Source organism: Danio aesculapii, chromosome 23, assembly GCF_903798145.1.
Source record: "Danio aesculapii chromosome 23, fDanAes4.1, whole genome shotgun sequence".
Lineage (NCBI taxonomy): Eukaryota > Metazoa > Chordata > Actinopteri > Cypriniformes > Danionidae > Danio > Danio aesculapii.
In genome coordinates this window covers 11,104,195-11,116,492 of record NC_079457.1, presented here as the reverse complement: position 1 = coordinate 11,116,492, position 12,298 = coordinate 11,104,195, and the positions used below count along the sequence as shown (strand labels likewise).

Below are 12,298 nucleotides of genomic sequence, written 5' to 3'. Positions count from 1 at the left end.
GCCAATTACTAGTTCCCACATGCAAAAGCCAAGGCAAAAATCTCCCACTTTCACACATGCCACACGTCCCGGACTCAGCGGAGGGCTTTCACATGTGGTTGTGTGTTTATTTAATGCCTGACGGGACACATTCTCAGATGGCCTCCATGTGTTTGTCCCAGCATAAGAGTCTGAGATGAACCGGAGCGCAAAGTTTAGTTCCCCTTTGTCCGGAATTGTTCATTTCTTCTGTATGTGATCTTCCTCTTTCATAGCTCAGGTGTTTTTTCGATTGCGTTCACACACGCAAGATCTCTTAATTCTCCAAAACACTGCTCATGAGTCAAACTGGCAAACACTGAGGCCTTGTTTTAGACATCTGCCGAACACACACACACACACACACACACACATCTGAACTGACAGACAGAAGAACTAACAAGAGACTGTCATGCAAAAACAGACTGAAATGCATTATTTATTGCTGGTTCAGTTGGTTCATGAGAATGCAGATTTTAGTCTACTAAAAATAATCAGCAAGGAATATTCAGTGTGACTTCAACAGTTTCTTAGAGGATCAAACATGTACAGTTGAAACCAGAAGTTTACATACACTCTAAAAAAAAGGAACATAACCATTTCTTTTTAAAATGTCTGATGGTAAATCATACTAAACGTTTACTATTTAGGTCCGTTAGGATTACCTAAATGATTTACATTTGCTAAATGCCAGAATAATGAGAGATTTTTTTTTTTGAGAATTTTTCATTAATTTCTAGACAGTCAAAAGTTTACATACATTTCCTTGGTATTTTTTTTAGCTTACACTGTATAACTTTGGTCAAATGTTTTGGGAATCCTTCCACAAGCTTCTCACAATAGTTTGTTGGAATTTTGGTCCATTCCTCCTGACAGAATTGGTGTAACTGAGTCAGATTTGTAGGCTGTCTTGCTTGCACAAGCTTTTTCAACTCTGCACACAAATTGTCTCTAGGATTGAGATCAGGGCTTTGTGATGGCCACTCTAAAACATTCACTCTGTTGTCCTTAAAGCACATTTAATCTAATTTGGCAGAATGCTTAGGGTCATGGTCTGTTTGGAATGGACCCATTTATGGCCAAGTTTTAATTTCCTGGCTGATGTCTTGAGATGTTGCTTCAGTATTTCTACGTAATGTTCTTTCTTCACGATGCCATCTATGCTGTGAAGTGGACCAGTCCCTCCTGCAGTAAAACAGCCCCACAACATGATGCTGCCGCCCCCATACTTTACAGTTGGGATGGTGTTCAGGCTTGTAAGCTTTCCCCTTTGTCCTCCAAAACACTGGTCATTATGGCCAAACAGTTCAATCTTAGTTCCATCAGACCACAGGACATGTCTCCAAAAATATTCCTTTTCCCAGTGTAATTTAGCAAGTTGTAATCTGGCTTTTTTGTTGATTCTGGCTTGTTAATTTTCCCATGTTATCACAAAAGAAAGCAGTGTGTTTGAGGTTTTCCTTAAATACTATTCTACAGTTGTGGCTCCAATTAACTCTACTGTTGTCAATTAGCCAATCAGAAACTTCCAAAACCTTGAGCTTTTTCAGGCATAATAATCTTATAGGTAAACTTGACTTTCAAGAAAAGTTATAACAATTTCTCAAAAAATATCTCTCATTATTCTGCTATTAAGCATAACAGAAACACATTTGATAATCCAAACTTACCTAAAAGAGAAAAGGTTTAGTCACATTAACGTCTGACTTTTTAAAAAATGGTTATGTGCCTTTTTAAAGTGTATGTAAACTTCTGGTTTCAACTGTATGTCTATATCATAACAGTCTAATCGAATTAATTGAGAAAAAGTGGTATCTTGTTGTATTTAACAGTTAAAAAGAAATCCCTAAAACATCACTTGTTTCATTATTGGATGAATCAGCATTTTTGAATGGATCAGTTTTTATTCAAATCAAAGACTTACAGATTCCTTTTTTGATTATAATGCTCAAGTTATTTAATTAAAGAATAAATAAACAAGCAAATAAATATAAATAAATTTAAGCAAATCTCTTACACACTCAACACAAGCGCACAAAAATACAATGGATCCTAACAGTTAAGAGTTGAATTAATTGACCAAAAGTTGCATCTTGTTGAAATTCAGTTAAAAAATTTATAATAATAATAATCATAATAACAAAAATAGTATTAATAAATATATAAACATTCCGTTAATTAAAAAAATGCTTAATATTTTTGATTTCATATAATATAAATAGTTTTCAAATAGATATATTTTTAGTTTTGTGCAGTGATTTTGAAGAATTAACAGGATATTTTCATGCCAAAACAAACTGAAATGCATTATGTACTGATGATACCAATTACTGTTCAGTCACTTTACAGAATCCAGATGTTAGATTCATTCATTCATTCATTTTCTTTTCGGCTTAGTCCCTTTATTAATTAGGAGTCGTCACAGCGGAATGAACCGCCAACTTAACCAGCATATGTTTTTACGCAGCGGATGCCCTTCCAGCTGCAACCCATCACTGGGAAACACCCATACACTCTCATTCACACTCATACACTACGGGCAATTTAGTTTATTCAATTCACTTACAGCGCATGTGTTTGGACTGTGGGGGAAACCGGAGCACCCGGAAAAAACCCACGGCAACGCAGGGAGAACATGCAAACGTCACACAGAAATGCCAACTGACCCAGCCGACTGACCCAGCCGACCCAAACCAGTACATACATACATACATACATACATACATACATACATATATATATATATATATATATATATATATATATATATATATATATATATATATATATATATATATATAAAACCTAACAAGAAAATGTGATACAGTGTCTCTTTCAAAAAATAATAATAATAAAAATAAAAATAAATAAATAAAAACTTAGACTTGTAGACTTAGTAACTTAGACTTGTCATGTCATTTATATAGTCTCTGATGACTAGATCACCTCTTGTAAGTCGCTTTGGATTTAAGCATTTGCTTTTATTCACATTTTTAAATGTCAATAAAAAGTGAATTGAAATGCATAAGCAACTGAAGCAAACAGTAAGATTCAGTTTCTTCACTTGAGTCTGGATCATAAAGCCTGCAGTAATGCTGATGTTTAGCTGAGCCTGATGAAATGATCCAAAGTTGCATGTTGTTGTAATTAAAATGTATGGAAACGGCAAACAACAACAAACAAACAGCTCAACCAAACGCACAAAAAGACCAATTCAGCTCTTTGAATCTGTCAAAAACAGTAATGCAAAACACACGACTGACACAGGAAGCACACATACAGCAAACACACATACCGTAAATCACACAATGAAAAAACATACATACATACACACACTGTACATACATATGACCTCTAAACCTTTAAAGCTCAGAGTGGCGCAGGTGTAATCTGGATTGACAGCTGTCACTCAAGGTCTTCAGGAACAGATGGAGATTGTGAGCATTAGAGAAACATATGCGCTCTTCATTCACAGCTAAATGTGGCATCTGTGAGCCAATGAAGGCTTATTTCATTTCTGTCAAATTATGATTGCGTGTGTATTTGCATGGAGACTGTAGTTTACCAAAGCTGCTTTTTGTAGATCTGTTCCTGTACTTGTTTATGATTATATAAGGGAATATATTTATATTGTAGATACATTTGTAATTGTATTTAATTCATTCATTTATAATTGTGTGTGTGAAATATATGAAATATAGGAAAGATTACAAGAATAAATTGAAAACAAAATACATAATAAAATAAAATAATGTCAAATTGAAAATTTGTGTCATTCATTTTCTTTTCGGCTTAGTCCCTTTATTAGTCAGGGGTCGCCACAGTGGAATGAACCACCAACTTATTCAGCATGTTTTACACAGCGAATGCCCTTCCATCCACAACCCAATACAGGGAAACATCCATACACACTCTTTCACACACATACACTACAGACAATTTAGTTCATCCAATTCACCTATAGCGCATGTCTTTGGACTGTGGGGGAAACTGGAGCACCCGGAGGAAACCCACACGAACACAGGGAGAACACGCTAACACCACACAGAAATGCCAACTGTCCCAGCTAGGGCGTGAACCAGCGACCTTCTTGCTGTGAGGTGATCGTGCTACCCACTGCGCCACTGTGACGCCCAGTTTTGTATTATTTTTTTAAATCTGCTCTAGTCTTACCATATTAGGTATTCTAGACCTAGTAGGAAACAAATATTAGAAAGTCACAAAAATAAATGAACAATTAAATTGAATATATGATAAATATAAACTAACATTTAAAATATAAATAAATGAATAAATAAATAAACAAATAAATAAATAAAATATTAAATACAAATCAAATGTAAATAAAATAAAATGTATTAAATAAAAAATAATCTGGTCTACTGTATTAGAAATTTTAAATGGGACTGAATTAAATAAATATTAAAATATTAACATAAAATGATCAGAAAACAAATGCAAAATAAAAAAAAGTTAAAATTAAATATAAAAAAGTCACAAAACAAATGAAAAATTACAATATATAAAACATATAAATTAACATTTAAAATATAAATAAATAAATAAATAAATAAATAAATAAATAAATAAATAAATAAATAAATAAATAAAAATTAAATACCATATAAAATATAAATAAAAATATTAAATTAAAAAGAAAAATCTGATCTACTCTATTAGATATTCAAAATTGGTTTATTAGTTTATTCAAAAACTAATGTCAAAATATTAATATAATATAGAATAAAATGATCAAAAAAGCAAAATAACAAAAGCAAATTAACACAATTTGATTAAATATACAATAGTATTTTAACACACAATATATAAAAAACTAAATATAAAAATAGATAAAAATTAAATAAAAAATAAATAAAATAAATACAAGAATAAATACATTATGAAATATAATAAAAAAAAATTAAGATAAAAAAATTCAAAACAAAAATCTGGTCTACTCTATTAGATATTCAAAATTGGTAATGAACTAAACAAATGTAAATATTTGACTATAAAATTAGTAAAATGATCAGAAAACAGAAGCAAATGAACACAATTTGATTAAATATAAAAACATAATAAACAGTATAAAAAACAACATACAATTTAAATTTAAAAATTATTAAAAAAAAATATATATATATATATACATATATATATATATATATATATATATATATATATATATATATATATATATATATATATATATATATATATATATATATATATATATATATAATTATTTTTTTATTTATTTTTTTATTTATTTTTATTAATTTAATTTTAAATTAATTTATTAATTTATTTTTATTGGTGCTAAACAAAATACATATTAAAATATTAATATAAAAATGATCAGCTTAAATATAAAATACTACTTTCAAACATAAAATCATGTTTAAAAAAAAAAATCTAATAAAAAATTCCAATAAAAGTCCCCACTCAACAAACACTCCCTAAAGACGAGCGTACTGGAAGCATTCTCCTATACTTCAGTGTTAGATTGTCCATTCAGTGAGCTCCAGCCCTCTTTACAGCGTTTAAACAGGATTACCATCACTATACGTTAATCCACAATACTCCTCTAATCTCAGCGACATAAACCACAAACGTTTCTCCATCCGCACATGCTCCTGCTGCTCTCTAATGACAAACCAGCCTTCTTTCTGCTTTCCCTGCTGGATTTACACACACATTTGCACATCCCCGTGATCCCTAAAGCCTATGTTTGACCGCTTGACCTTGTTGGAGAGTCATTAGATGTCAGTGTTTGGCTACAGAGCTCCTCGAGGGTATTATTAGATGAGATTTCCAAGAAAATGAATAAGCTGTGATTGTCAAATGCACTCTGTTGGGGTTACGAGGTCAATATGCCGGGTTTTAAAGCGTCTGACCTTATCAAGCTTGGCTTCAATCTCCACCACCTCCGTCTCCACCTCATCGATATTTGCCCTGGAACACAGAAAGAGATGAAGATGAGGATTATTTTGATTGAACGACAGAAGCATCTTGATGAGTAAACAGAACAGATTAACAAAAAGACGTTGCTGGATCTGCATTCCATTTTTGTGATTCAGAATCATATTGGAAATGTGTTCAGTGTAGCACAATATATCGAAAAAGTATCGTTATCGTGATACCGGTATATGCAATGTCTATATCGAAGAGGAGCTCAATAAATTAAATCCAAATCTGACCAATCAGATGGGAGCTTAACTATCTTAATCCCCGCCTCTCCAATACTTTAGGTCAGGGGTCACCAATCTCGGTCCTGGAGGGCCGGTGTCCCTGCAGGGTTTAGCTCCAACTTGCCTCAACACACCTGCCTGGATGTTTCAAAAACACCTAGTAAGACCTTGATTAGCTTGATCAGGTGTGTTTGATTAGGGTTGGAGCTAAAATCTGCAGGACACCGGCCCTCCAGGAACAAGTTTGGTGACCACTGCTTTAGGTGAACCTAGAGCTGAAAAGAAACACTAAAGGGAAGAAAATTAAATCGGCCAATGATAATCTGAATTTCCATCAATGTTTTCAGCCAATCATGGAGATTTAAAGTCTATTTTTTTTAATTAATTAGATCAGAAAAAGATCTGTTACCTGATTATTTTAGTATGATCATTACATGAATAAAGGTTTTTTTTAATTAAGCATTTTTAAAGTTAGTTATATCGTAAGAAGGTATCGCAACATTCAACAACGTCGCATAACACACATTTTCCCAGCCATTTTAAGTGTGTCAACAGCTATATTTCCATAAAGGACAAAATTAGCCTTATGCGCAAAACTGGAATACCCAACGCAATCTCAGTTTTTTTTCATTTAGTGGCTTATTTGCAATTGTACAATCTCATTCTTATTATTAGCTCATCGTTACGCCCATGCAGAATCTAATCCGCAGATTTTGGCATTTTTTTAACCCCATAATTGATTTTATTTACAGTATTTACTCCTGTAAATGTGTGTAAATATATATTTATTCAGTTTTTGTTTTAATTTCAGTAATATTATCGAATAACATGCACATTTGTATGTCTAATCCACTGAATAAAAGTTTCAAAAGATCTACATTTTTTATGTCATGTGTTAAGTTTTTAGCTACTATACTCTCAAAATCAGTCCACATAAATCCACTTAAAATTCTGTGCAGAAATAGCAATATGTGGCTGCAGATTCTGTCTGTATATACACTACCGGTCAAAAGTTTGTGGTCAGGTTAATAACAATTTTTCTATTAATTACTATTTTTAATTACTAATTTTATTTAATAATTTAAATAAAATTATTCTGTTCATCAAGACGGCATTTATTAAATGTAAAAAAAACTGTTAAACTGTTGAATACTTATTTATTAAATATTTATTTATTACTTAATGTATGTTGTTTCAAGTGAAATTATTACTCCAGTCATTATTGCTTTTATTATTATTACCATTAATAATACAATAATAATAATAATAATAATAATAATAATAATTAATATTCGAGTGATTTCTGCAGGATCATGTGACTGAAGACTGGAGTAATAAAGCTGAAAATTCATCATTAAAATCACTGGAATGAATTATTGAATTAAATTCTAAACTACTACTAAAAGTTATTTATAGTGCAATAACATTTCACAATTTTACAATTTGTACTGTATTTTTTGATTAAATAAATGCAGCCTTGGTGAGCAGGATAAGCTTATTTTAAAACATAAAAATAGGTAGTCTATGCATGTATGTATGTATGTATGTATGTATATATTATTATTTATTTATTTTATTTTATTTAAAAAAAAAAATTGTTTCAAGAATGCATTAAATTTACAGCAGTGACAGCACAGTGACAGCAAAAATTGTAATCATATACAATTAAGTTATAAACTACACAAATAAAGAAACATACCAATACTGAAAACTAAGAATCAGTGATGGAATTTCACATTTACCAATAAAAGAATAAATCAAATTTTAAAGATATGCAAACACAATTATTTCACAAAATAAATGTTTAAAGATTTTTGTTAAATCAAAAACTATTTGTTTACACAAACATAAAGCTACATTTGATAACATTTATTTTAAACCTAACAAAACAAAAATATATTATATACATATTTGTGTTGTGCAGTTTTAAAGCATGGTTAACACAAATTTTATCCAGATTATGGGATTATAAAGGCCAACATTTACTTGTGAATGTCCATGAAGTGTTAAAGGCTCAAGTCATTTTATTAAGCCACCTGATCTGTCTTTACGCACCTCGCATGGAACATTTTCAATATTAACATATGCGAGCGATCAGGCTTTTCCTCTGAAATCTGCGGCCTGTTATAAAGCCTCAGGTGTGACGTTAAGCCACATCACAGAGATCTAGAACATTTTGGCCTGTCATCCAGTCTGCTAATCGCTCTGTCTCTTGCTGTGCTCCGTGTGTGTGTGTGTGTGTGTGTGTGGGTGTGTGTTTAAAGGGAGGCTGCAGTAATAATGATGCACGTGCTCTTCATTTAGAGCAGAAACAATTGTGCCTCGAGTACTACAGACACAGACACACACACACATACACTTGAGTTAATACATGCCTGACCTCTTATCGCAACCATTAATAATAATAATAATAATAATAATAATAATAATAATAATAATAATAATAATAATAATAATAATAATAATAATAATAATAATAATAAAATATTATTATATTTTCTTAGTTTCACATTTATAATTTGATCTCTACATATTTTATTTTACACATTTAATTAGTTTTTAATTGAGTTTCATTTTTATTATATCTTATTATTTATATAATTTTTCTTTTTTTTATTTGTTGTTATTTCTTGGGAGATACAAATGCATCCACAATTCTTTTATAAATTCATCAAAATAAAAAAACAAAGCTTATGCACAAAATGAAACTATCAGAAATACACAAGTGTCATACACAAACATGTCCAGAACTAAAATGAAAAGCATTGACTGTGGTTTTGGTTTGGCAGGGAAAAAAAGCTGAAACTCCCGTTAACTCACGTTAAAAAGGGACTTTTTGGGGTGCCAGTGAGCAACTGTCTAGCAGAAACCACCCTGAATAATCCAAAAACCACATTACAATGCAAAAAAATCATGAAAACACCTTGGCAATTCCACAGAAATACACCCAGAACTCCTGGAAACCCCTCTAAATAATATTATCTAATCAAAAACCAAAGATATAATGAAGGTATATCATTTGATCATTAAAGTCTTCATTTCTGTTGACCAAAAAGAGGATATTTTGAAGAATGTTGTAACTGACGGCCGTTGATTTTCATCGTCAATGGCTGCTGGTTTCCAACATTCTTCAAAATATCTTCTTTCGTTTTCAGCAGAAAAAAGAAACTCATAAAGGTTTGGAACCACTCGAGGGTTGGTAAATTTTATTTATTTTTTTGGGGGGGGGGGGGGGGGTGCACTATTCCTTTAATATTTTGTTTATATAACCTGCTCCGGCCTATTTTTAACTCTATAAAAACATTCGCTCATTCTTGGAATCCTGCCCTGACAACAAACACAGGTCCAGCTTATATAAAGCCTCACATCTTGATGAAGTTTATCTGGAGTGAGACACTAGTTAGGTTTCCTTCACCCCCTTTTAATGCACATTTTGATAAAATGATAAAGAGAATGATGTCAATCTTTTGGACACAAATGAATATAATATTGATGAAACTTGAGAGCTTTGTTTCACTGCATGGACAGCAATGCAACTGAAATACTCCAAAATATAATACAATAGTAATGAGTGGTTACATCAGTAGTTCCACTGTAATTTTATGAGCAACAAGAAAACTTTGAGTACAATGAAAACAAAAATAACAACTGTTTTCAACAATTCTTCTCCAAGTCCATTACAGAGAGTATCTTGAGTCACGACTCATGAGTATAAAATGCTCTGCATAAAGGAGGTTGTACTGCACTGCGCCCTGTCTTTACATTTTTTTCGATATGTTGTTGAGCAATCCAAGCAGACGCCAGCGCGTGTACCCTCAAATCAAACAATTTTTAAAATTCAAAATCTTTGCATGGTGTGGCTTTCATGCGTGTGATGGGCTTAAATAAGAAACAGGTTTTCAGGTTTCATAAAAATTCATTTGTGTTCTGAATATAAATGAAGAACTTTAAGTTGAGTAATTAAAGACACTCACTCACTATCCTTGCGCTTAGTCCCGATTGATCAGGGGTCGCCACAGCAGAATGAACCACCAATTACTCTGGCATTTGTTTTATGTGGCAGATGCCTCTTTATACCCAGATGACCAATCGACTGCAAGTTTGCATGACTAATATAAAGCGACTGTCATGCACATTTGTCAGTATAGCCTGCTCTGTAATCAGTAGCAAATCTTCAGCTGTGGTTTCAGATGGGGAAGAAATTAATATCGCATACAGAATCACAGACAATTTACTAGTGTGATTATGAAATAAAAAATAAATCACGAGCTTTTGCTAAATCATGATTGTGATTTAATTTTGATTTATCTTGCGGTCCTAATGGACTGTTTCCACTAATGGTGTCTCCTCTTCCATGGTTAAAGGGATAGTTCACCCAAAAAAAATAATTTCTTTTTAGTCTACTCAACCACAGGTCGTCCAAGATGGTGACTCTTTTCTTAAGTAGATTTTTATCAGAATCTGTGGTCCTTGGTGACGCAAAAAAAATTTTTCATCTTCATTCATTCATTCATTTTCTTTTCGGCTTAGTCCCTTTATTAATCCGGGGTCGCCACAGCGGAATGAACCGCCAACTTATCCAGCACATGTTTTACGCAGCGGATGCTCTTCCACACATAACCCATCTCTGGGAAACATCCATACACACTCATTCACACTCATACACTACAGACAATTTAGCCTACCCAATTCACCTGTACCCGATGTCTTTGGACTGTGGGGGAAACCGGAGCACCCGGAGGAAACCCACGCGAACACAGGGAGAACATGCAAACTCCACACAGAAATGTCAACTGACCCAGCCGAGGCTCAACCAGCGACCTTCTTGCTGTGAGGCGACAGCACTACCTACTGCGCCACTGCGTTGCCATTTTTTTTTTCATCTTTTTTTTTAATTCAATTCAATTCATCTTTATTTTTATAGCGCTTTCACAATGTAGATTGTGTCAAAGCAGCTTAACATGGAAGTTCTAGTTAATTGAAATTGAAAATGTGTCAGTCCACTTTTCAGAGTTCAAGTTCAGTTTAGTTCAGTTCTGTGTCAATCAGTTTGTGTAAGAAAATGAACATTATTTGCAATATTATTAGCTTTGATCCCCAGCTGTTCAAAATTGTAGTCCAGTTGTTTTTGTTGACAAATGTGCAAGGGCTGTTGATACAATCACCAATATCTATCAACAAACTGCATCACCTGACCTCCAGTCCATGGCGAGCAACCCTTGCTTTCATCATTAAAAGCAACAGGACTACAATCAGACTACATTCTCCAACACAGGCTCATTCTGAAAATGCAGCACTACAGACAATTCTGGAGTCCGCGAATTATGTAGGCGGAGGTACGTATGGCTGCATTTCATTTAAACGAACACTACAGAGTGGTGTGACGCCGTTTCTTTTTCGTGCTTACCAGCTAACCGTTTACCTCCGTATGGACGGCATTCCGGCTGCAACCAGTTTGTCCTGTTAGCGCGCCATGTACGCCGGCGGACTTGAGACGCAGAGAGGAGTTAACCACGACGATGGGGTTCGAGTCCGGTGAAGAGCGGTTCCAGAAAACAGGTAAAACAAAAACAGAATCCAAAAAATAAAATAAACAAGTAAATAACAGGGTGAGAATGTGGTCAAATCTGAAAACGTGGTAAAAAAAAAAATCAGACGAGGGCTTTTCTTTTTTTTGGATTGCTTTTGAAACATGTTGGTTGGGTTTAGGGAAGTGGGTGGGCGGGTCAATCGATAAAATTGGTTGGGTTTAGGGAAGGGGGGCGGTGGGTCAATCGATCGTTCGCTCAGTCAGTCAAAAAGTCAGTCTACAGCGGAGTAGGCCATGAGTAGGCCCACACGGAATCTGCGCACACAGAATTCCTCAGATTTTCAGCAGATTTTTAGCAAAATTCTCTGCAGAAATAGCAAAAAGCGTCTGCAGATTCCATCTGACCCTACCCATTAGTACCAAATTACTGACACCTTACGGTCTAACGTTCTATCGTTCCATAAAGTCAAAAAAAGTTTGGTATCAAAAGAGAACAAAGTGAAACAAATTATAAAGAGAAGCGGACGAGCCCCCCAATTACGTTACGGTCCCTAATTTA

The 12,298-nt window shown here is 33.3% G+C and overlaps 1 protein-coding gene across 3 annotated transcripts in view; it reads right to left on the bottom strand.

Annotated features, from left to right (window-relative positions):
- Positions 1 to 12,298, bottom strand: part of acap3a (ArfGAP with coiled-coil, ankyrin repeat and PH domains 3a) — a 159,935-nt gene that overhangs the window by 79,138 nt on the left and 68,499 nt on the right. For 2 of the 3 annotated variants that reach the window (XM_056448885.1, XM_056448886.1), the window contains exon 2: positions 5,916 to 5,973. The exons of the other annotated variant lie outside the window; for it this stretch is intronic. In XM_056448885.1, the coding sequence (XP_056304860.1) occupies positions 5,916 to 5,973 (58 nt within the window). The remainder of the gene's footprint in view (positions 1 to 5,915; positions 5,974 to 12,298) is intronic. 3 annotated transcript variants of the gene reach the window in all.